General features: G+C 35.9%; 1 protein-coding gene across 5 annotated transcripts in view; it reads left to right on the top strand.

Annotated features, from left to right (window-relative positions):
- The window catches only part of FGF12 (fibroblast growth factor 12), a 566,994-nt gene that overhangs the window by 379,351 nt on the left and 160,345 nt on the right, over positions 1–27,298 (top strand). For all 5 annotated transcript variants that reach the window (XM_032631664.1, XM_032631662.1, XM_032631665.1 and 2 more), the window contains one exon: positions 14,005–14,108. In XM_032631664.1, the coding sequence (XP_032487555.1) occupies positions 14,005–14,108 (104 nt within the window). The remainder of the gene's footprint in view (positions 1–14,004; positions 14,109–27,298) is intronic.

Below are 27,298 nucleotides of genomic sequence, written 5' to 3'. Positions count from 1 at the left end.
TATTAAGATGCAAGGGAAGACAGTCCACCTCCCACCTATATCCAAGTCCTCTAGAACAATGGCTCCAAAATTTTTGCACATTAGAATCACCTCGATAGCTTTTAAAAAACTTGAGGCCCAGATCAATAAAGTCAGAATCTCTGAGGATGGAACCCAGGCATCAGTATTCATTTAAAATCACACAGATGATTCCAAAGTGCACTCAAGTGTAAGAACAGTGATTTCTTCTAGAAAATTGCTTCTTATAATTTAGTCTGCATTAGAATCACCTGGAGGACTTGTTAAACTACTGATCTGGGGGCCTTAGCCCCAGAATGTGTGATTCAGTAGGTCTGGAGGAAGGGCCAGAGTGTTTGTGTTTCTAACATGTTCACAAGACCACACTTTGAGAACCACTGTCTAGAGCAGTACTTCTCAAACCTCAAGTGCATAGCGATCATCTAGGGATCTTGTTGAACCGCAAATTTTGATTAAGTGGATCTTGGATGGGACTTGAGATTCTGCCTTTCTGATAGGCTGCAGGAGATGCCAATACTGGCCACACCTACCTTTGGTCTACGGACTGGTAAGATTTGCTACGCAATGGCATCACCTGGGAGCTTGTTAGAACCACTTCAGACCTATTGAATATGAAATTGCTTTTTAACAATGCTGCATGTTGGAATCATCTGAAGTGGTTAAAAAATACTGGTGCCTAGGTTTAATTCTGAAGACTTCTACTCAATTGGCATGGGTATGGACAGGGCATCAGAATTTTAAAAAAAGAAAAGCAAACTCCTCCAAAGGTTGTAATATGCAGCAAAAATGTTTGAGACAGAGTTATACAATAAGATATTTGTTTTAAATACAGTGCAAACCATTGCTGTCCTGGTATGGGGAATATTCCATGATATTTTATTGTAAAAGGAGGCCCTCGAGATGGAGATGACAAATAAATGGCCCCTCCTGGGTCTACAACAGATGTCAATAAATTCTCACAACATTTCTTGCGGCCGAGCCTCAAATGACTTCTTAAGACATAGCTTCAGGCAGCTACAAAAAAATGACTGGAGTTTCATGGATGCCTGCCGTGCGCATGCCTCATCTTCATTAACTCCAACATACTGAGGACCAACTGGGTTCTAGTTACTGGGTTACAAAGATGACTGCAGTACAATTTCTGCTTTCTAGCTGCTCCCAGGATAGTAGACGAGGTTGAACGTGTATGTAAAACAAAATTTAATAATGCAAGGTAGCACTGGTACTGCCAAATGATTCGAAAATCACCAGATTCCGGAGATGGGAGCAATCCCCAAAAGCCATAGTGCTCAGAGAAGGTGGATTTTAAACTGAATCTTGAAGAATAGGAACAAAATATGTAAGCTAAGATTAGGAGAACTGCATTTCAGATAAGGAGGCACAAAATCACCTAGTGGAGAAAGTTCCTGCCATGTTGGGGAAAAATGAGCTAATTTGGATGAAGCAAAGAGATTACATGGAAGTGTCAAAGGGACCATATTTTAGAGTGCCTTAACTGACACATAGGGGAGTTTAAAGTTTACATTTTAGGATGTGGGGGACCAATGAAAGTTCCTGAACATTGCAATAGAGTAATAGGTGAAATGTGGTGGGATTATAGTAGTGATGGGCTAAAAGAGAGATTTTAAGATAGAGAAGAGTAATGACAGAATCATCATCTTATTTTTCAAATTTTTTCCTCTATTTCTAAAAATATCTTAACACATTTATTTCTATAGATCCACTTAATATTTTTGGAATGAATATACATATACCACATATATATATATATATATATTCATTGGGATCAGCAAATATAACATTTGAGTGTCAATGACAACGTAAATTGAGTGGAATCATGAATGTTTCCTTTGTGGCTTTTTCGCTGGCTTTCCACACTTTAAATATATAATTGCTCATCAATATTACGTGCAGAAATTTTCAAAAGTGCTTTCTTGTTTTGGTAATTAGTGATAATGAAATGTAAAGCTTTGGTTGAACATACCTAAACCATCTCAAGCAAGTTAACTTGTGTTGTCTGTGTGTAATTTTGATTAAAAACTAAAGGTTTTATATTTTCTGGGTGGGGCATTTCTGCTTGGCTGCAAAAATTCTAAGGCTTCCAAATTTATTTATTATAGTTTCATTTTTTTCTTACTTTCTTTACAACTGTTTAGGTTGTGGTTACTAGAAGTTCTCTTATATTTCTTAAGAGCAACAATATTATATAGCCTTATGGCCCTCAGCACCTAAGTGTACCTTCCTTGGCTGACTTCATGACTCTGGCAAAACCACATTTTTGAGCTGAATTCAGTGCCCCCATATGTAAAGATGGAGGCAGAGTACACGTGTGCAGTTATTTTTTTCTATTTTAGACTTTCATGATCATGATGGCAGGTACCATGCCTTTTACACCACTGCAGTGCCTGGAATACAGGTGATGAATTCATGAATAAACCTAATGGGCCATAGTGTCAGTTTTGGCAACATAGTGTTTGATGGAAGATTTGTAGAAGATACAAATCTAAAATCTTCAAAACATGCCGAGATTTCTTGGAGGATGTTTTTGCCCATTGATCTTATGGAGTGACACCTATGCTGTTCACTGAATTCTTCAAATGGAATGTGAGATGAGTCTTCTGTATAAGACAAATAGGCTGCAGCAGATGAGTGATGACAGGCTTTGCTTTCATTATCAATAGTGATATGCTTCATTTTTCACCTTAATGAAAAAAAGAATCACATTGAGTTGACTTGTTAATTATGCGAGTTTTTGAACATCTTTGAAGTAACACAGGAAAGGTTATACGATAATAACAGGATTAAAAGCCAGTGGTGGCATTTCTACCAAAGCTAAGGCAAATATTTCTACTAGCTCCTGTCAAAGAAAGGGATCATGATGTTGTTCATTTTCACTAAGTTGAAAATCCACAATGTTTGCTATCAGCCAATGCTTGGAAGAAAAAATTTAAGTTTCTAAGCCCCAAACTACTAATCAGTTCCATAAGTCAGTAAGTTCAGTGGGCAAAATAAGTCAGACAGTTGAACTGTTGGACCAGTTGTTTACAAAATAAGGCACGCTGACTGAAAGCACTGAATCAACATAGGCTAAAGTATGTCAATTTTTACATTTTATTTAAAATATATAGTTATTTTAGCTTACTGGATCTTACATATATAAAATGAAATACATTTTTTTTCTCCCATGACATTTTTTTTTTTTTTTTTGCGTTACGCGGGCCTCTCACTGTTGTGGCCTCTCCCGTTGCGGAGCACAGGCTCCGGACGCGAAAGCTCAGCGGCCATGGCTTACAGGCCTAGCCGCTCCGCGTCATGTGGGATCTTCCAGGACCGGGGCACGAACCCATATCCCCTGCATCGGCGGGGGGACTCTCAACCACTGCGCCACCAGGGAAGCCCTCCCATGACATTTTAAGAAGTTTAAGTTAAATTATGAGTTAGTGATGACCCTTATGAGATAGTCCATGACCCCTGCCCCTATTATGAAAGCTCTAGATTTGGAGGTTTAATAACAATGCCATTACCAATACCAATAATACCTTGTATTTTACTTTTATAGTTTAATAGCAAGTTTTTAAGAAAATTATTCTCTTAATTGATTTGCATAGTAAGTCAGTGAAACATTCAGAGCAGACATGAAGGCTCAGGGAGGTTACATTACTTCAAATCATCAAGGTCATAAAGCTGTCATGTTAGAACTAGGGCTCGTGAACTAGAGCTGTGCCTTTTGGACTGAAGTTTAGTCCTCACCTTGGTCTTGTTTTCTTGACTTAAAGCTAAAGAAGTAGGGACAATTACATCTTTCCCTTAATTTCTGTAAGAAATGCTGTTTTCGAGGTTAAATTTGATGATCACAAGTATTTTAGCTTCTACTGTGCAAAGCGCTCTGGATGAAAAAGAAACATAATTTCATACTTTTGAAGAATTCCTACTTTGCAGGGAGACTCAGGCAAAGACATAAATATGAAAAAGCAATGTGATAAGTGCTGTGTATGGAATGCTGTGGAATTAGGATGAGTGAATAATTAGTCTGAGTGAATACTCCATTGTACCATAATTTAAGTAACTGCTTTTGTGTTGGAGGATTTAAGAGCTCAGACTATCTCCTAGTTTGCTGACTATTCAATAATAGCATTTTCCTATTGAAAATGGGGAGGGGAGGAGAATTGACCTTATTAAATGATAAATAAATATTAATTTCATAACTAATGGAAAACCAGTTGAGTGACCTACAAAAATTATTGTAAATATTATAATTACACGTGTTATTGTAAGAGACTATAGGATTATAGGTGAAAATAACCTGGTACCAACTTAATTTTAGGTTAAGATTTTGTAGGATATGATATTACTTACACTCTAACAAAACATCTTTATTGAGAACATTTTGAAGTGTGGGAAATGGTATGAATTTTCAAGACAGTCTGATACTGAGAATGCACAGATTGTAAACCCAAATATCTCTCTTTTATCTCAGTATCTTCCACTATAAATTCATTTGGGTTTTTAATGGGTCGTAAAATGCGTCTTTTTCTCTGCACATTCTGCAAATTCAACCCAGTACTCTTTTATATCTGTACATTTTTACAAGCAATAAGAGTCTATCTTTAGAAGTTACTTGAGAGGATACTGGATTTACCTGTTGTAAAGAAGAATTTGTAATGAACTTTTCTCTCCCTCCCTCCCTATTTCTCTTCCTCTTCTCTTTCTTCTTTGCATCTTCTTTGGTTGTAACATTAAGTGCTTTCTGCTGTGTTTTGGATTGTTACCTTTTTGTCACTGGGATAACTTGTATGGATAATAGGCAGATCAAAATTAAGTTGAATAAGAACACAGCACTTTTATTTCACTTAGCAGACAGACAAATACTGTATGATATCACTTATATGTGGAATGTAAAAAATAAACTAGTGAATATAACAACAACAAAAAACGAAACAGACTCACAGATATAGAGAACAAACTAGTGATTACTAGTGGGGAGACAGAAACGGGGAGGGGCAAGATAGGGGTAGGGGATTAAGAGGTACAAACTACTAATTATAAAATAAATCAGCTACAAGGAAGTATTGCACAAATACAAGGAACGTAGCCAGTATTTTGTAGTAACTGTAAATGGAGTATAAACTTTAAAAATTGTGAATCACTATGTTGTATACCTATAACTTACATAATACTATACATCAACAAAAAAATGAAAAGTAAAGAAAAGGACCTAGCTCACAGAGTTGTTCCAAAAATTAAAAATTAAAAAAGAAAAGGACCTAGCCCACAGAGTTGTTCCAAAAAAAAAAACCCAGCATTTCTTACAAAGTACTTTTTTCTAGTCCAATATAATTTTATGAGATGTCCAGTATCTTGGTTGTAATAGCTTCCCCCAAATCTTCCCTTCCTCTTCATTTTCTCAAAAAGATGCATCACCCTACACATGCACACACACACCAGCCCTATGCATCCTATGCTCCTGCCCTCTCAAACTCTGTGTCATGCAGGTTTTCTGGCTTTCCCTTTAGATTCCATACTTAAATACATTCCATATGTGGTAAATATTATCTCTGATTTTTTCTTACATGCTTAAGTATGGAAATATGATCTAGAAAAGCTATGAATAAGCGAGCTTAAAGAGAAACCACTGCTGAATCATTTATTTATTTGGCAATTATTGAATAGTAGCTTCTAAGACCAAGATGCTTCTAAGGCCTCGTTGCTAGGCAATGAGGATAATAAAAGTTTCCTGTGCCATCAACTTGCCCACAGAATAGTGGGAGCCTCAGGGAGATTTACAGATTTACAGATGTATTCCTCAGGGACCATATCTGTTGAATATGTCACTATTTTCCTAGCCTAAGCATGCCATGTGACCTATACTAAGTGCTCAGTAAATATTTATGGAAAGAATAAATGACTTTTGAATAGAGATATTTACAAGGAGTTGTATGAGAATTCTGCTAAGGCCATGGAAACTTACTCCAAAGTTTTGGATGGCACTTTTCATTCCCTTCTTTTTTTACTTTGTACCTGCACTGCCCTCAAATTAGGGCTTTTTATATCCTGAAATAAAGCCAAATAGTCAATTTAGTTTATTTATTTATTTTTTTAAATTTATTTATTTTTGGCTGTGTTGGGTCTTCATTGCTGTGCACAGGCTTTCTCTAGTTGCGGTGAGCGGGGACTACTCGGCTACTCTTCCTTGCAGTGCGCAGGCTTCTCATTGTGGTGGCCTCTCTTGTTGTGGAGCACAGGCTCTAGGCTCGTGGGCTTCAGTAGTTGTGGCATGTGGGCTCAGTAGTCGTATCTCACAGGCTCTAGAGCGCAGGCTCAGTAGTTGTGGTGTACGGGCTTAGTTGTTCTGCGGCATGTGGGATCCTCCCGGACCAGGGATCGAACCGATGTCCCCTGCATTGGCAGGCGGACTCCCAAGCACTGCACCACCAGGGAAGTCCCTAGTTTATTTTTAAAATGACATTTTACATGTCAAAATGCCTACCATGACGCCTGAAAAAAAAAGTAGGCATTGAAGGAGTATAATCTCTTCAGTTTTTCTTTTCTTATTAGTTACTTTTCTTTCATTCTCTTCTTCCATTTAAATTTCAACCTGAGACTGACTTAAGTTTTGTAGGTCCTAAAACTTGTACAATTTGGGGCATCCCCTTTGAAAAAATAAAAAAATATATATAACAGTGAAATGAAATTTAGGTACAAAAATGAGTAGAGTGAGAAAATAAATCATAAAAGATTAAATTTTAAAGAGCTGAAACCTATCACAAGGATTATAAAATCCAGGGAAGTAATAAAATATTTTAATTAATTACTTGATGCGTACAAGTCTATATATTTCTTTCCCATTATTTTGTTTGTATAATCTTTGAACATCTTTTCATATTTGACAATACATTATCTGTAGAAAAATAATTCAGTCCTTCCTGTAGCATGAGTAATCAACATTGGCCTTTGATTATTATTATTTTTTAATTTATAAAAGTTTACTTAGCTTCACAGCTCATAATCATTTCAGGTACCTATTGAGGATTGTTATCAAATTTGAGAATTTTTTGTTATAAGATTTCAGGAAATTTCAAATCCACCACCCAGGTCCCCCAGTGAATAATTTGCTATTCATTTTATATATTACTACAATAATGCTATGTACCCAACAATCACATAGCCCCATTTGCATGTATCAGCAAGTATTTACGTCTCCTGTGTCTGGGGTGGTTGGCTAAGCAACTCTACTGATCTTGTCTGGCTTACATATCTAGGGGTCAGCTATCAATCAATTAATCTAGAATGGTGTTGGATGGATTACCAAGGCCACTCTGTTGTTATCTAGGTGTCTTACATCCTTTTCCTGGCACCTGCGGGTTAGTCTGTGCATGTTCCTCTCAATGCCGTGGCAGAGGGGAAAAGCATAAACAAGCCAACCTGAGCTCTTTTTCAAGACTCTGCTTGCATTGGCTGACATCCTATTGGCCAAAACAAGTCAAATGGCTCAGCCCAGTATCAAGGGATAGGGCAGAATATCCTTTCAGAGAATTGCAAGTTTATATGGCAAAGCACAGATACAGGGAGAAGTGGAGAACTGGGTGTATCAATGCAATTCATCTACCATTTCCTTCATTACTTAAAAAAAAAAAAAAGCAATCTTACTGAAGTATAACTGACATATCAAAAATACCTGAATGTTTAATGTATGCAATTTGATGAGTTTGGACATATGCATACACCCATGAAATCCCCTTTGCTTTTTTTTTTTTTTTTTTTTTTTTTTTTTTAGTAAGAACACTTAACATGGGATCTACTCTCTTAACAAATTTTTTAAGTGGACAATATAATATTAGTAACTCTAGGTACTATGTTTTACAACAGATCTCTAGAATTTATTCTTCTTGAATAACTGAAACTTTATACCCATTTAACAACAATTATCCATTTCTTCCTCCCTCTAGCTCCTGACAACCACCATTCTACGGTCTGCTTTCATGAGTTTGATTATTTTATTTACTCATATAATGGGGATAATGCACTACTTGTTTTTCTGGGACAGGCTTTTTTCACTTAGCAAAGTATCCTGCAGGTTCAGCCATGTTGTTACATATAACAGGATTTTTTTCTTTTTAAATGCTAACATTCCATTATAAGTATATACCATATTTTCTTTATCCACCCATCCATCCATGGACATTTAAGTTGTTGCCATATTTGGGCTATTGTGAATAATGCTGCAATGAACGTAAGAGGACAGATATAGTCTCGAGATCCTGATTTCAGTTCTTTGGGATATATGTCAGTAGTGGGTTTGCTAGATCATAGGTGGTTCTATATCTAATTTTTTGAGGAACCTCCATATTGTTTTCCATAATAGCTGCACCATTTTACATTCCTACCAATAGTGCACAAAGTTTTCAATTTATCTGCATCCTCATTAACATTTGTTATCTTTTTTTTAAATAGTGGTCTTTCTAACAGGTATCAGGCGATATCTCATTGTAGTTTTGATTTGCGTTTCCCTGATGATTAGTGATGTTGAGCATTTTTCATGTACTTACTCATGATTTGTATATCATCTTTGGAGAAATGTCTGTTCAAGTCTTTTGGCCCTTTTAAATTGGGTTATCTGTGGGTTTTGCTACTGAGTTGTATATTTAGGATATTAACTCCTTAGATGTATGGTTTGCAGATATTTCCTCCCATTGTTTAGGTTGCCTTTTCATTCTGTTGATTGTTTCCTTTGTTGTGCAGAAGCTTTAAGTTTGATGTAGTCCCACTTGTTTATTTTTGCTTGTGTTGCCTATGCTTCTGGTGTCATCTCCAAGAAATCACTCCAAAGATCAATGTCAAGAAGGTTTTCCTCTACGTTTTTTTCCTACGAGTTTTACAGTTTCACAGTTTCAGGTTTATGTTTAGATCTACAATCCATTTTGAGTTGATTTTTGAGTATGATATAAAATAAGGGTCCAATTTCATTCTTTTGGATGTGGATATCCAGTTTTCCTAACACCATTTGTTGAATAAACTATCATTTCCCTTTATTGCCTTTTTTCTTAACTTTTTCCATGTGGTTCAGTGATTGAGTTTGTTACCGACCTCAACAGCACCAATTCCATTATTTCATTTTTAAATATGAGTCAGATTTACGTAAGATTTAGAATGAAATACTCGTTTTGGAAAGAACAAGATTGAGAAGATGCTTGAATGTCAGATTAGATGCTTGGATTCTTATTTGGCTTATAATTGTAGTCTTTATTCACCAAATGTTTACTGGGATCCTGAATCCTGAATATAAGCAGAATATGTACTACTATCCTTCTTATTCTCTCTCTTAACCTCTCTCTGTTTCTGTCTCTGTCTCTCTCTTTCTTTCTTCCTCCCCAGCTTTTTCCTTTTCTCCAAGTTATACAAGTGTGGTTTAGGTGTGATCCTTATCTTGGAGAGCTTATAAACTAGCTGTGATTGTGAAAGAAAAAATATTTTTAAAGGAAAATTAAAAATTGTGATAAATACAGTATAAATCTAGGACTAGGGGAGCTGAGAAGTGAGAGAAGGCACTTGGTATTTGGTGTATCATTCAAGCATGGGAGGGGTTTCGGCATGAAGATATGGGGAGAGTGACATTGTAAGCAGAGGCAGTGAAGTAAGCAAAAACATGAAGTTAAAAGGTAGGAAGAAGAAGATCAAATTACTAGAGGCAGTAAATAAATATATTAGAGTGAGTAGTGCGATGGAGCAGAAATGTATGCTGTGACTATATGCACATAACCTTGAATATTGGGCTGAGATGTTTAAGTTTTTAATTTTCTTTTTATCTTAAAAAGCAACTTTTTCCTAGAGACAGTGTTCCTAGAAATAATGTGTCTTTTCATGACCCTTATAATCAATAACATTTATTGAATATAAGATATGTACATAGAACTGGGGTAGACATTGCAGAGACTTACCCTCAAGAGTCCTTAAGGATGGCGACAGATGCGTAAACAAATAATTATAATACCATGTTCCGAATACCATAACAGTGATATGCCCATGAAATAAATAATTATGGAAAAAGAAACAACTGTCTCTGAAGGATCTGGATAAGATTTGTGGTTCAGTTAAATAAGGAAGATAGGCTTTCCAAAAGAATAATAAATCCAGTCTAGTTAAGATCAAGGGGGAAACTTAGAACATAGCAAAAAGCTCTATGAAGCTGCTTATGGTGAATGGAATGAGTGATAGGTGATAAACTGGAAGTGTGGTTTACAGCTAGGTGCTAAAGGGCATTGAGGGTCAGAGTAAAGGCTTTGGATCTATCTTGTAGACAATGAGTATTCACTAGAGGTATCAAGCAGGGAACTGTTAGCAGGGAAGTGGCATGAGTAGATGCAAGGGACTTGGAAGAATGGTGTGGCCCAGTTCCTATGAGTTAGGCCAGTGGCTTTGAGGATGGAGAGGAAGACTGGAGATTCAGGAGGAATTGTCAATGCATAACAAAGAACTAGAGCCAGTGTGCTATGTGGAAGATAAATAATAGATAAGGGTAAGTCATTTGCCATTTTTCAAGATTTTAGGAGGCAGATGCAGACCCCCCCAAAGAGAATAGCTTTTAGCTTTTACCGCTAAAAACTCTCATTCCAAATTGTTTACTGATTTTGTTTTTAATGGACTTGCTAAATCTCCCAAAGCATACCATCTAAAAGCCGTCATCACCTTATGGTTTCTATAAAACTTTCACACAGGTTTCTTGTTTTGGTCCCTGCCTAGCTTTCATAGTTTTCTCACTTAGATAAGAAAAGCTTTATAGTTGCTTTTTTTACCCCTGTTTTAGGTAAATGAACCAATGTTCTTAGCATTTGTCCTGGAAAATCTTTATTTAGAAAGATGTTATGTACAATTTTGAATTTCATTACTCTTTTTCATAAGAATCATCATCGAACTTGATATTTTCCAATGGTTACATTTATTTACAATATATAAGTACCTAACATGTTTGTACCTTACGTGTTAACTCTGCTTTCGTCAGCAATTTCTGTCAGTTAGGATTAGGGTTGGCTCAGTGTTGCACAGACTAAAATAACAAGGACTTATTTTTCTCACATAAAAGCCAGACCTACGTAATTGGAAGCTAGACTGGTGCCATTGCTCCACAAGGTCCTCAGGGAAGACCCCACTCTTTCCAGCTCACCTGCCATCACTCGCTCAGGGGGAAGCCCTTGTTTTCATGCCCTGAGATCATCCAGCCACCTCAACTCATCCCCCTCCAAACAGCAGTAAGGCAAAGGGTAGGGAAGAGGGCAAAGGCCAGTTGTCTTTAAGGAAAGGGTCTTCAAGAGTACAGAGACCTTTCTGCCTACATTTCATTCGTCAGTACTGAATCCATAGCCACAGTTAGCCGCAGGGTATGCACAGAGATATAGCTAAATCGTCTATTACTTTTTGAGAAGGTGAGAATGACTATTAGGGGAAATTAAACTTAAAAGGGAAGGAGGAGGAAATAGGATATTTGGGGCAGATAACCACATTAGCGAGCCAGAAAACCTTTGGTCAGTTGCACTTCCACCTGGGTTACCTCTCTGAATCTGTTTACCCTTCTAAAAATTAGAATAATCATTCTGTCCTAAATTCTTCATAGTGTTTATGGTTGAGGGTCAAATACGATGATGAATTTATCAACACTGAAAATTGTGTTGCACAAAGGTAAAGTATTATTTTAAAAGTATTAAGCAATCTTCTGAATCAATAGATATTAGTCAGGTGATATGTCGGTTTACGTCAGACCCTTTGGTAACCTTATTTGACAAGCAGAAGAATCATATATTAATGACAGATAACTCATATAGAGAGAACACATCTCTGTTTATGAAACACTTTCAAGAACATGATAATGCATTTGATTCTTCTGTCAACTCTGTGCAGTAAGGATTATTATGCCCATTCTACAGACAGGAAAACTAAAGCAGAGAGGTTAAATGAGTGGCTCAAAGGCATGTAGCTTCTCAGTGGTGAGTTTAGAAACTACTTTGTCTACAAATCTCTCCCACTTTTTTGTAATCTGTGTTGCTGCTTTAATCTTTACATATGCCACACTTCTTGTTGCCCATTTGGTAAAGTCTAGGTCTGTAAGACTAGAGTGACAAACTCTCAGTTATTTATCCCTACTTTGCCTACATGGTGTTCTTTCCCATTCCTCCCCAGCATGAATCAAATCCTTCAATCTGGCAGTCCATTCCTATATACATACACTACCCTGAAGAACCACTTACTTCCTGCCCTACTATAATGTTTATGATCTTCGCCTACTCAACTTCTGTCCCTTCTTTAAGTGTCAACTTGGGTCTCATCTTCTGTGTGAGACATTTCTTGAACACTTCAGAACACAGTTCTTCCATTTCCTTGAACTTCTGTAACATAGAGACTATATATAGAATGCATATATTACATTTAATTATAGATATACATTATACAGTGTATCAGATTATTCCATATGTCTTAGCTCTCTCCGACAGTGGTAAGAATATTGGAGGAACAAAAACTAGTACAGATTCAACTTAAGGCAGCTATTAATTCTTAAGTGTCTGCTAAGATCTAGTTTCAACTTTCATGACAGATGAGGGAAAAGGTTCAAAGAGGCAAAGAGACGGGTCTGATGTCAAATATCTAGGAATTGAATCCTGCTGTACTAAACTTGTGGTCTTAGGCTTGATCCTTTAGAACTACCAGTTGAACATGTGACTAAAAGCCAAATACTGTGTGGGTGTGTTTAGCTTACTATCCCACGTTGAGAGAAGCCCAGAAAAATAGCATTCCTGATTAATGGTAATCCCTGGGTTAATTTATATATATATATCTTCTATTCAAAACTGAGAAGATGACCAAAGCGATGGGAATTTCATCAGTAGAAAAGATAGATAAGAACTTCTAACTAAGTCAGGATGTTAAAGTGAACAGCAAGGCTATTCTCTTATGCACGCAGTCATAAATGTTTAGTTCATATTCACGTTGCCATCTATACAGCCTAGTTATATGATTGCTTTCCTCCTTTATGTAATATAAATTCAGGATGGGGACAATGTTTTATGCTTATGCTCATTTTGTAATATTAATGTTAACTAAAGTAGTGCTATATAGGAATATATAATTCATAGAAATACATTTTTGACAGAAAAATGGATTATCTTCTTATTTATCTTCTTTCTGGTGTTTGAGTACTTTCTCCAAGTAGACAAGTAGACTGTTGAATATTTTCAGTAATGGACAACCCAAATATTTAAAGACTACAAGTATGTTTTCATTTTATCTTAGGATATTGAATTAAATTTACGAAGTTGATTTTTAATGGTTTGTGCATAATTATGCATATATATATATTTTTTCCCCAAGATATAAAATCTGTCTGTTAGAGCTTAAGCTATCTAGTAACCATTGATACCTCTATTTATCTATCTATATTTACATGTAAAAATGAAATATGTTACATGAAATATGAAGAGAAATGTTCTCCTGCCACTAGCATAGTGAAGGATGAGCCAGTGTTTTTGTGTTCATCTTGTGTGTTTAAGACAGTGTTCAGGACCACAAGGAAAAGAAGCTCTGGCATATGTTATGAAGATCATATTTTATTATTACTTATGATTCCAAATATGTTTTCTTCTGTTGAGAATTTTTTGGTTCAAATTATTTATTCGTTAGAAAAAATCATCTTATACTGTTTGAGTATATGTTCATTTCACAGAGCAGAGATCCTGAACTCTCAGATCTATGTGGGGCCCTTGGAGTCCTTCTAATCTAATCCCTTTATTGCAGATGAGTTTATGTGATTTACCTGAAGTCACATAGTAATTAGTCATGGTGCAGAGACAAGAAGCCAGTTCTCCTCACTCTTAGAACTCCTCTCTCTCTCTCCTAATTTCAATTCATAGGTTTTAATCTTCAAAAAGAGTCATTTTAAGAAGCAAGATGATTTATTCAAAAGTTCACTGATCCTTTCCTCTCTCTTCCTTTTTTCCCCTCTAGCCCTCTTCAATCTAATCCCTGTGGGCCTGCGTGTGGTGGCCATCCAAGGGGTGAAGGCCAGCCTCTATGTGGCCATGAATGGTGAAGGCTATCTCTACAGCTCAGTAAGTACCTTGTTGTGTGTGCGTGTGTGTATGTGTGTGTGTGCGCGCGCACATAAACTGGCATAGAGAGTAATGAAGTAACCGTTATTTTAGGGAAGAAAATTACAAGTTGAAGTCAATGTATATTTTCTGACCCAGTATATCAGGATTATTATGAAGATTTTATAATTTACAATGTTAAAGGTCACGCTCTGTTGAGAAGGAGCTAGTAACTCTCCATGTGATACAAATTCTCTTTTTCTGTCTTTCACTTCTAGAGGATAATGTTTTGAATTTTACCTTTCTGTTTAATTCAAGAGGTAAAACATTTTTTCCTTTCTCCTGTTACCTCTCCTTCAAGCACAGAGGATGGTTTAGGAAGCTAAATTCTTGAATTTGTCTGGGAGTCTTCTCTGGCTTGTTGTGGAGAAAAAAACCCTTCAGAATAGACTGTGTTTTTGTTTGTATTTAATAGAACTGTGTAGTACCTAATTTGTCAGATTCCTGCGATAACTGGTCACTTTAAAGACATGTGAATTGACGGAATGAGCTTTGGATTAGGGGCTGGGATATTTGAGTTTTATTTGCATTTCAACGACAATATTCCTGTGGGAAAGTCCTCCTCTCTTTGACTTAATTTCCAAACTTTTAAAATGAGGGTGTTGGATCTCATGTTGTCTAACATCTCTTTTGAATCTAAAACTAACAAAATTAGGTGGCATCAGTGGCTACATTATGAGCCCTGACATATTTTAAAGGAGTTGATGGTCCCACTCTCAAGATAATAATTTATGCATTGAGAGAATGCAGCAGCACTGAATCTTCTGTATGGATATAATTCCTGCTCTGTTCTAAGGGAATGGCCTATTTGTAGTTCATGACGAAATATTCTTGAAAATCATGGTTACAGATTTCCACCCTTGCTTTCTGTGATCTCACTAAATAAGACAAGGTTATTCAGGAAGTTCACTTATGCCCACTAGATTCTCAATTAATTATTGAATAGCTTTTATTAAACTTTTTCCACAATCAATTAAATGAATCTCTGGTACCCTATGCTTGCTTACTAGTAGTACAGCTGTCATTCATATTAGAATTCTTAAAGATGCCATTTTACTCTTGAACATATTCACATCTGAACATGCATTTATATATCAGATGTGTACATACACATTTTTTCAATGGTCTACTCAAAATAATACTTAAAGATAGATACATTTTGGTCAAATGGTCAAAACAATGGGCTTTCATTTTTAATGTGTCATAATTCTAACATTTCTTAATGTCCAGTTATTGTGAATCTATATTTTTAATGTGAGAATTAAAATAAGAAAAGGACAGTTATTGTTTTGAATAATTCCAGTTGGTTAAACGTTTTTTAAAAAGTTTTGAATGCAATACAAACTAAAATATTTAGGTGATCTTAGGATAGTATTGATTTAAGAATTTAATTAGTCATCAAGTAAACAGCTAAAGGTAGACTATATTTATATTTAGAAGGTTGTTATTCATTTTTATATTTATTTAAAAGATCATAATTCTGGTTGTAATTCTACAAAAACAGTAGAGTTCAGATTTCTGAACCAGAGTTCATTTCCAAAGGTCTGGGAAGAAGAAAAACACAGATTATCTGACAACAGTATTGTAGCAGGTGGCAGCTGTATAGGAACCCGTGTGTGTTTTGTGTGTGTGAGTGTGTGTGTGTGTGTGTGTGTGTGTGTGTGTGTGGTGTTAAGGGGGTGCAGGCAGGGAGGGGTTCCAGTTGTTGGGTGCAATCCCAAAGTTCCTGGGAGAGGAGCCTGGGTATTCAGCATGACATAACTGAACTTCATATGTGGCGCATTTTTAGAGATACACTTTTTCTTTTTTTCTTGCTCAGAACTAGGCTTAAGATACAGGGAGCCCATAGGAGAGGTTTTAAGAAATTCTTGACTAGAGAATTTTACTGTAGGTACTTTTTTGTAAAGTATATCTTAGTAAAACCAATAATGACCTGTTGAGTTACCTGTTTTCAGCTTTCCTCTTCACTTAAATCAAATTTGCCTCATACCAAGAATTGCAACCCTTTCCCCTGTATGGTACTGTGAGGCTGCTGGAACAATTCTTCTTAATTATAAGCTGGGCCTCACTGACATTGAGCATCAGGCTCTCTACTTTCAAAATCACTCTTTCTGGATAGGACTAACAGTATGAAATTCTGGTTTTTAATTTTAAGCAGGGGCATAGGCCTGAAGATTTTGTTATAGGACTAAAGGGGGCCAATATCGGGAGAGACAGACCTGAAAGAGAATTGGGTATCAAGGCTTCATCACACTGGTTTTGCTGCTTGTCTGTGTGGCATGTCTCAGCAAGAGAGCACCAGTGTGGCCAGGAACCTTGTGGGGAGTTAAAAACAGGATGTTACAGGCTTTCGTGATGTGCTTTTGGTATATGTTAAGGCTTGAAGTTATTTGAAAGGCAGTTTCCTACTTGATGTTAAACAGTGTAGCTGAGCACACCAATAAGGCCCATACCTGGAATTATGGCAGGCGCAGGGGGACTGGTGGTATGTGTCTGAAGGCAAACCCTAGAGGTCCTAAAGAAGCTAACATAGAATCCAAGAGAAATTCTCAAATGGTATCATTTATCTAGTGGCATTCACCTTTTCTGTATTCATATTTAAGCTAGGAATTCCCCAGTTACTTCTGATTCCCCCTCACCCCACCCCCTTTACCAGGAGACAAAAGAGACAGTAGTAAAGACCGAGTGACTGTTAGGTAGCATAGAGCTAAAGTTTCCGGATCCATTCTGAAAATATTTTAATAGGTGAGTTTAATCCATAAGCATTTAATGAGATTGTTGATGCATCTAGATTTGTTTTTACCCTTGTAGTTTGCTTTTTATTTTGCTTCTATTTTCTTCTTCTTTATTTTCTCACATTCCTGAAACATTTTCCTATTCCATCTTTATTCTTCTGCTGGTTCATAAAGGTAGGTTATAATTCTAGTGTTTTAATGATTTAGACTTTTTTAACAGACATACATATGTATATAATTTGCTAAATAATAAAACATATTATTTATTTCTGTCCTTCTTCCAAACAGCTGATAGACCTTAGTATGTTTTCTTGCTTAGTAAACACCACCACCCTTCTCACCAATTGGATTATTTACACTTTAAAATTAATATGCACAATTAGTTATTATTCTATACTAAAAGTTACATTATCAATCTTTAAAATAATTTCTGTGCACGCAGGTTTTGTTTTTGTGTTTATCAAATTCGGTCCCTCTGAGTTTACTTTTCTTCTAAACAAAACCTTCCACTGTTTTCAGTGTGTGCATCTGTAGGTGGTGAATTCCCTTCATCCTGGTATCTGTGAAAATGCCTTCCTTTCACTTTCACTCTTGAATTACAGTTCAGATAGTTATACAGTTCTTAGTAGACCTGTATTTCCCCCAGCACTTTGACAATTATATTCTGTTGGCTTCTGGCATGTACTGTTGACTGTGAGAAGTTTGCTGTCAGTTTAATATTCTCTCCTTTGTAGGTTATCTATATGGAAAATTTTAAGGACTTTTTCTCTTTATACTTTATGTTCTGCAAATTCACTATAATGTCTAGTTGTAAATCTAATTAAGTTATCTTGTTAGAAATTCAGAATGCACTTTCAATCCAAAGAATCAGACTTCTCTAATTCTGGAAAGTTTTAACTCTTCCCATTTACATTTTATTTCTGTTATACTTGCCAGTCTCTTGTGCTGATAATATTTAAATCACTTTCACTAGAAACTTGCAAATTTATCTGCTCTAGAAATGATGCCATCTGTTTTGTGATTTCAGTCACTATGCTTTAAATTTTTGGATGTTTAATGGTTTCCATTCCATATCTACCTGATCTTGATTGATTTCTTCCTGTTTTTACTATCTGGCTCTTTTTACAGAAAGTTATTAACTCATTTGTCTCTCTGAGCTTTCTTATAATACTTGTTATACTTTTCCATAAAGTTAGTTTCTCTTGTAATGAATTCATGTTTCAATCATTGATTTTGTTGGCTGTCATTTTTAGAATTAGACTGAGATTATATTAGACTTAAGAATTTGTTCTGCATGTGTTTGGAATTTTGGTCTGTAGGCCCATTTCTCTCTTTCTTTCTTCATGATCTTCTTCTTTTGAAGTCTGCCCTCAATTTCTAGCAAATTTTTGGTTGCTGCTATCCAACCTCCAGTGGTCCTAGTTTAGAATAAGATTTTAAGAGTCATTTCAAGGCTGCATCCTAGGGTGGCACTGGGGTTAGGAAAGGGGGCCTGGGCAAGGGTATGGCTTGGTCTTGTTTCTCTCAATCTGAGTCTATGTCTATCATTGCATCTTGCTTAAAATACTAGCAGCATTTTTAAAAATACAGTTGATATACAATGTTATATTAGTTTCATGCAATCTACATGGTGATTTGAAATTCACATACATTAGGAATAATCACCATGGTAAGTCTAGTAACAATTTGTCTCCATACAGTTATTACAGTATTATTGATCATAGTCCTTATGCTACATATTACATCTCTGTGTCTTATTATTTTATAATTAAAAGTTTGTACCTCTTAATCCCCTTCACCTACTTTGCCCAACCCTACACCCCCCCCTCCCATCTGGCAACCACCGGTTTGCTCTCTGTATCTATGAATCGGTTTTCATTTTGTTTTGATTGTTTTGTTTTTTATATTCCACAAATAAGTGAGATCATATATTGGGTTGGCCCAAAAGTTCATTCGGTTTTTCCATAACATCTTATGGAAAAACCCAGATGAACTTTTGCGTCAACCCAACAGTATTTGTCTTTCTCTGTCAGACTTATTTCACTTAGTGTGATACTGTCCAGACCCAACTATGTTGTTGGAAATTGAAAGATTTCTTTTTCTTTTAAATGTTCCATTGTATATATATACCACATCTTTTTTATACATTCATCTGTTGATGGACACTTAGGTTGTTTCCATATCTTGGCTATTATAAATAATGCTTCAGTGAACATTGGAGTGCATATATCTTTTTGAATCAGTGTTTTTGTTTCCTTTAGGTAAATACCAAGAAGTGAAATTGCTGGATCACATGTTCTAGCTTTCATTTTTTAAGGAACCTCCATACTGTTTTTTTTATAGTGGCTGTACCACTTTACAGTCCCACCAGCAGTGCATGAGTGTTCCCTTTTCACCACATCCTCATCAACATTTGTTATTTATTGACTTCTTGATGATAGCTATTCTGATAGGTGAGAGGTGAATTTGATCTCATTGTGGTGTTGGTTTGCATTTCTCTGATGATTAGTGATGATGAGCAAGTAGCAGCATTTTTTATTTCAGCCTTTTAAGAGTTGGAGCAGGAAAATTATACCAGTCCCTCGTGTGAGCAGGTAGCCTGGCTCTGGTCCTTTATTTTACACAGAGGGCTTTTATTCCCATTGACCTGACCAGAGTGGAACTTGGGGTCACACCACCCGCTTCAGGACATGAAGCCCAGGAGGCCTGCAGCTGCCACTTGCTCGGTGCTTTGTATTTCCATTCTATAGGGATGATTAACTTGCTTTGATCCTGGTTATGTCATTTACACCTTACGTTGCCAAATTCAATGTCATGAAACTTTTCTTTATTTTCTTCTAGGGCTTTTATGGCTTTAGGTCTTACATTTCAGGTTTTAATCCCTTTTGAATTAAATTTTGTGTATGATATAAGCAAATACCAGTATAGATGAGGTGGGTCAAGAAGAGGAAATTCCAGTTCAATCTTCATTAAAAAAAAAGTTTTTTTGATTGATGTATTGTTGACTTACAATGTTGTATTAGTTTCAGGTGTACAGCAAAGTGATTCCGTTATACATAAATATATATATATGTATATATATTCTTTTCAGATTCTTATAGGCTATTATAGGATATTGAATATAGTTCCCTGTGCTATACAGTAGGTCCTGTTGTTTATCTATTTCAATGTTCACTTGTAAAGTCAACATTTCTTATCCTATTTGCTGCTGCAGTTAAGGATGTGTCACTCCATACTGTTGCAACATAATATCAAAAGCATAATTCTTTGACATGCCTTTAGAATTCCAGGACTAAATCTGATGCTTCAGTGAGAGCAGACAATGTCGAGATTGCAATAATATACTGACTTTATATTGAAAAACTGAGTCAAGAGTTATTGAGAGGGCTTCCCTGGTGGCGCAGTGGTTGAAAGTCCGCCGGCCGATGCAGGGGACACGGGTGCGTGCCCCGGTCCGGGAAGATCCCACATGCTGCGGAGCGGCTGGGCCCGTGAGCCATGGCCGCTGAGCCTGCGTGTCCGGAGCCTGTGCTCCGCAACGGGAGAGGCCACAACAGTGAGAGGCGTGCATACTGCAAAAAAAAAAAAAAAAAGAGTTATTGAGAAACATAGAAAGGGTCTCTGAGGAAGAAGAAAAGAGAAGGCCAATATTGAAAGTTATTGGAAGAAGACTGCTTTATACCCACAAAATGACAATAGGATATTTTTTATTTTCTCCTCTAATTTCTTTTCTTCCCCACTATCATAGATGTCCAAAATTTCTCATCACTGAGGATGAAATACAAATTTTCTCATTTTCTGCAGCCAAAAATAACTTCCACATTTTGCACTTTGGTAGGACATTTATCTGTATATTTCCTTTCTTTCTTTTGTTGGAATTATTTGTTTTATGCCCTATCTATATAATTAGATGCAAGTTCCTTAAAGTTAGTAATCATATCTAATATAGATTAATATATACCATAACACTGAAAACTGCAATTCCTATGTAAAGATAGCTGTTAAAATGTTGTTGATCAGTTGATGGATGCATTTCATGCAGTTTAATTTTGACAATAATTCATTGGCCATCTGGTCTTAATGGTTGTTGTAATAATTTTCCTGATTGTAACTTTATACACTTTCCAGTTCTGTTAACTGGCTCAGCTTTGAATAGGCTATGACTATTCTATGGAAACATGGAAAATTTGCTAAAGGAATCTTATTGTGCATACTTCTCTGTGTTGAAGCTAATGTTGTATTGTAATTTTAAGAGCTGATGTTGTCGTGTCTTCCTTTCTGCACTAAATATTGCTTATAAAAGAAAAAAAGCAAAAATTGGCAAGGATATCTTCTTGGGAAGCCACTTGGTTATTACAATCCATCTCTCACTGGAAGAGTTCTGTTCCATAATGAAAAGAAATGGCAGTTTTTTAAAACACACATATCTAGAATAGAGGTACAAAATAGTTACCCACTCTGGAATTTGAGTTTCTCCATCAACTGACTTCCTCATGTAATGTTCCAAAATTTGAGGAGGCATATGCAGAAATATTTCTTGGGTGATGGTATCTCTGAAAAGTCTCTAATATTGGAGGAGAGCAAGAGGGAGGGAGTGAGGAAGAGAGAAACACCTTAGCCATTAATGCCAGATGAATCACAGAGTTTTGAAGTTACTGGTGCCTGAATAGAGGGAAGTCAAAAACCAAATTAGAGGCTTGTTCAGCAAGTAGATTGTTAAATATTCAGTTAGGGTCATTTGCATAATTTTTCCTTCCATATAATTGTGGTTTTCTTGAATTTTATAACATTTCGTTTTCATCTTAGGTTGATTTTTGGCTATAGCACCTAGAAAATAATTGCTTATTTTGCCTACTTTTTTTTTTTTTGCCCTCATGTATATATATTTATTAACTGAACTGGGTTGTTTTTAATCAACTAGAAAATATATATGTGGAATCCTGTTAGCCCAAGAATCTGGCTCTGTTGCTTGCAAATATGTGAAGTGAATTTTTGTTGCTGTTGTTGAAATTAGGTTGCCTTTCTTTAGAAAGAATCAACAGGTCATTAGTTATACGTTCAGTAAGGACTAAATGATGGTAAGCATCCATTTTTACCTTATGTTTTCAGTAGTAAGTCGTGTTGGTTTTATTCCAAGAAATTATAACTTCTGGAAAATATTAATACTTTAGCTCCTGGGCTAGGCTTAATTGTAAAAATTAATAAGAACCTGCTATATAAAAAATAAATAAAATAAAATATACTGAAAAAAGAATTAGCATATGTGTATCCAGTAGCATTTTTCATTGAAAAGTAAAAATAGGATTAAGCTCTAAGAGCAGCACTAATGAGGACCTTTGGTTGAATCATTTGAAAATGATACTACATTTTATATTTTTTACTTCTACCTTGCCATGAGGCACATTAGGCCAACATGTAGTCATATATCCAAAATTTCTCAATTGTATTTCTTAGGTCATTAGTGAATCAGGCAGTATTAAGCAGTATTTAAGAATGAAAGCTTTAGAAATAAAACTGGGTTTGAATCACAGCTCTGTAACTTACTTCCTTGTGTCATTGGGGAAATTTGTTAACCTTCTAGACTCAGTTTCCTTATATATAAATTGGAGATAATTATGAAAATACCAGCTTTATAGGATTACAGCAAGAATTAAATGAGACAATGCATGTAAAACCCTAGTACTGTGCCTAGTACATAGTCAATGCTCAATGTCAGCCATATGTAGTAGTAGTAGTAGTAATAGTAAAATAGTATAGTAGTAGTATTAGTAATGGTAGTAGATACATTAAATAAGATGCTCAGTGTATCCTAAATCAGTTTCTTACCATCAGTTCATGAAGTTCACATAGGATAATTCTACCCGAATTTTCAGTGGTGATTCCTGGTTTGCCTAACCCACTATCTTTAGCCATCCTGGCCATGGGAGGTTGGTTGCAGAGCATCTCCCATTTAACTAGAGCCAATTAGTTTCAGGCCCAAGACTTGACTTTATCTGTTGAAGGAGAGTTGCCTTTTTTTTTTTTTTTTAAACTGAATTTAGAGCTGAGAGGATCAAGGACTACAGCCATCTTAAAAACACAAGGAGAAATCATATCTTAGAATGATTCCAACACTCAGAGGACAGAAAGTCTCTAGGTGGAAAGATGGAGAAACCAGTTCTTGTTCACATCCTTTGACATTGTACATGAAGACATACGTGAAGCCAGCCCTACCTCTGAATTTTCAGTCTTAGGAGCCCATAATTACCCTTCTGTATGAACCAGTTTGGGCTGTATTTGTTTTTAACCTGCTTAACTGATAAAGTGAACCAGTTTTCAGAGTGTTAAGACTTTCCGAGAAAGCTAAAGCTCCATTTGTTCCGTGTTCTCTATGTCTTTTCTGGTGAAGATTTTCCCAGTGGCCTCCTTCTGAAGAGTTATGACTTTACTATTGCTCTCTAGGCCAGCCTGATTCCCAAAAGAGATTATCTGTTCTGATTCGTTCTACCTTCCCTTGCCTGTTCCCCTCCAAAACCAACATAAGAATTAGTCATTTTCATATGTAAATGTTTCTTGGGTTTGTAACAAACAAATCATCGAAAGATAAGAATCAACTTTTCTTTCCTCTTGCCCCCCCAGCATGAGCCAGTTTTTCAACTTTTGGGGACTTCTTCAAAATATCTCTTTATATAACTCCCTTGGAGGGAAATATATTGCATAAAATAAGTGTGTAAGCCATGACTTTCATAGACTTCAGGGAGGGGAAAAGAGAAGAAATTATGAGTGCTAAATGCAGAGGGAAAATCAGTAGGTTTTCAGGTGAGATTTGAATGAAATAGAGATGCAGTGAAACAGAGAAACAGAAGCAATTCATTTTTACGACCAAGTCTGCAGATAAGTTCACGCTTTGAATAGATAGCACTGAGGAAAAGAATATGAAAAAGCAAAACAAAACATTGTGATGGGTGGCCAAATTAGAACAATTGTCAGAGAAGGACAGATTGCAAAGTGCTGCATTTTGAGGAGATTTCAAGCCGATAGCCTCCTGCATTTATGATGTACCTAAAGTTTGTTTCTGCACCACAGAATTTTTAAAACTAGTAGTTAAATTGGGGAAATGGTTTCGCTACATAGAAATGTATATGTCAAAAGTGACATATATTTCAGCTATCTCCAAATAGAAAGAAAGACATTTATTTTGAGTCCACTGAAAACGTCAGTCACCCATGGGGTACCTATATGTCATGGTTCATCCAGAAGAGTTCCAGTTTATGCCTGATGTCTTACTGTAATTATTGACACTACCTGTTTGACCCTCAGAAGTGTCCTGGATTAGGGTTTGGGCAATAATTATACAGTCATGTTACACATGATTCTACATATGACTCAGTGGGTGATCTGAGGTGTCAATATATGCACAAAATCTTACTGAATAATTTGAAAATTACCTGTTCTGATTTACTCCCCAAGACCAAATCTTAATGATAAATTTCTTAAGTTCACTTTCCTGTATCACTCAGTGATTGAGTTTGGCTGTGAGTAAAAAAGACACCCATAACAATGATTTAAAGGGATCAAAGGTTTAAGTTTTCTCACATAACCAGAAGTCTGGAGATAGATAGGTACTGGTATTGGTTCATTGACTGGCTAAACAACCCTTGGCTAAAGGGCCAAGGTTTTTACATTTATTTGGCCTTTTCCTCGTGGTACAAGATGGCTCCTGCCTCCCCAGCTAACATGTATACATTCTGGGAAGTAAAAAAGGGGCACAGAGAAAGAGATGGTGCCTTTATCAGGAAAGAACACTTTCCCAGAAGTTTCAGCAATGTCCGTAGTGATGTCCAGTGATGACCATAGAACTGTGTCACATGGTCACCCCTAGGTGGACGGAGTGTGGGGAAATGTCTCAATTTTTAAAAAAAAAAAATTTGAGCTACATATATTGCCATATTCATCAAAACCAGGGTTCTGTTAATATGATGGGAAAAATGGATATTGGGTAGACACTTGGCAACTGCCCCACTTCTCCAGGCTGAGAATATAAATGTAGATAATGTAAAACTTTAGCACAAGAGAGTCAAAGAGACAGAGAGCAACTGAACAGATTGAAGAATAGATATGCATGTGTAGTTTCTTCACTAGGTAATGTAAAATCTTTTGAATTACTATAAATATTGGTTGAAAAATTTATGAATCTCTACTAGGAAGCTAAATATTGTACTCTAGAGACTAACGGGAAGAGATCTTACCTGTAATTTTATTCAGGTCCAAATAGACTAGAATTTCCCTGGGATTTGGTGACAGAAGCCTTCTGCTTGTTGACTTTTCATGATGGATCGCTGGATATTTCCTCTGAAATTTCTCTCTATAGCTAGGGAAAGATGAATAAGCACTGCTACTTCAACTTCCATTCTTCTATTTCACTGGATGGGTAAAAGTTCTCTCTGTAGGGAGCTGTGAGAAGTTGTGAGGGAACTGAAAGTCACTATGGAGTGGGATATAGCATATTGACTTGGAAGGGTATGCTTGCCTGTGGTTTCAATACAGATATTCCTGAAACTCCAGCAACTTTTCCATGCTCCCATTTAACCAATAATTTACCTATTTATTTAGTGTAGATAGTGTGGCACACATTGTCTTAGGCACTGAAAATGAAATGAAAAACACTTCCACTGTAGTGGGAGAACAAGACAACACATAAATAAATATGGAAATTTACTATATAGGATTGGTTTTTATAAAAGAAAATATTTCAGTAATAGAGAATAATAGAGAAAACTAATTTAGATAGGATTGCCATGAAAATTTCCTTAAGGAGATGATATTCATGCTAAAACCTAAAGGATGAAACGAAAGGCCAAACCAGAGGAAGTGTACTAGCAGAGGCAGAAATAAGTGCAAAACATTCATAGGAGTAAAATGTTTATAAATCTTATTGTTTCTCACACATTCTATCATAATTCTTGCACCTGAAGTGCTAATTCTAATATCTGTTCCTTTTAATTTGCTCGTCTATTTGATTTAAAATATTTTTACATATTGTGTGCTGAGTACCATTTTGGGTGCTCCAGGCATGAGAGAGGAAAAGAACAAACACTGCACTTTCATACCATAATAAAAGAATGAAATTGTTAAGGGTTATAAAGGAAGGAAGCAGGGTTATAGAAACATAATGCATTTATGTCTTGGCATATTTTTTTAATTTTTAAATTTACATTAATTCTCATCATGAATTTCTTTCTGTTATTTGTGCTATTCTTGTATTTTGACTCTTTTTACATTGAATCCAGGAATAAGTTGTATGTTTTTTAAAAATTCGTATGCTGTTTATTGAATTCTTTCTTTATTATTAATATTCCTAAGGGATTTCCAGGAACTTACTCAGTAATTTCAATGAAAAGACTTTATTGGCATTATCTTAAAGCCTTGAAATCTGATTAGTAGCATGTCCAAATATATTTATGTTTTAAAAAGTCCACATCACATACAAAAAGTAACTTAAAATGGATCATAAACTTAAGTGTAAGAGCTAAAACTATAAAACACTTAGAAGAAAGCATAAGGCTAAATCTTCATGACCTTAGGTTAAACAGTAGTTTTAGAGATATGAAACCAAAAGCACAAGCAGCACACAAAAAAATTTCATCTTAATTAAAACATTTGTGCTTCCAAGAACACAATCAAGAAAGTGAAAAAGACAACCCAGAGAAGGGGAGAAAAGTTAGCAAGTCATTTATCTGGTAAGGAATGTGTATCTAGAATATATAAATAACTCATAGAACTAAAAATAAAAAGACAAAAGTGTACAAAGGATTTGAATAGACGTATTTCCAAAGAAGATATACAAATAGTTAATAGCCACATGAAAAGATGTTCAACACCATTAGCCATCAAGGAAATGCAAATCAAAAACCACAAGGACTCACCACTTCACACCCACTAAGATGGCTTTATTAAAAAAGATAATAACAAGTACAGGTGAGGATATGGAGAAGTTGGAACCCTTATATACTGCTAACGGGAATCTAAAATGCCATAGCCACTTTGGAAAATAGTCTACCAGTTCTGCAAAAGGTTAAAGATAGAGTTACCATATGACCCAGCAATTTCACTACTAGGTATATACCCAAGAGAAATGAAAACGTAGGTCGACACAAAAACTTTTCTATATTAATATTCATAGCAGCATTATTTAAAATAGCCAAAAGTGGAAATAACCCAAATGTCCATCAACTAACGAATGGATAAGGTGCGGCACATTTATTCAATATAATATTATTTAGCAATAAAAGAGAGTGCTGAGGCATGCTACAACATGTATGAATCGTGGCAACAGTATGTTAAATGAAAGAAACCAGTCACAAAAGACAACATATGGTATAATTCCATTTATATGAAATGTCCAGAATAGACAACTCTATAGAGACAGGAAGTTGA

The sequence above is a fragment of the Phocoena sinus genome, chromosome 4, assembly GCF_008692025.1.
Source record: "Phocoena sinus isolate mPhoSin1 chromosome 4, mPhoSin1.pri, whole genome shotgun sequence".
NCBI lineage: Eukaryota > Metazoa > Chordata > Mammalia > Artiodactyla > Phocoenidae > Phocoena > Phocoena sinus.
Note: the sequence above shows the minus strand (reverse complement) of the source record. Positions and strands in the feature narration are given on the sequence as shown.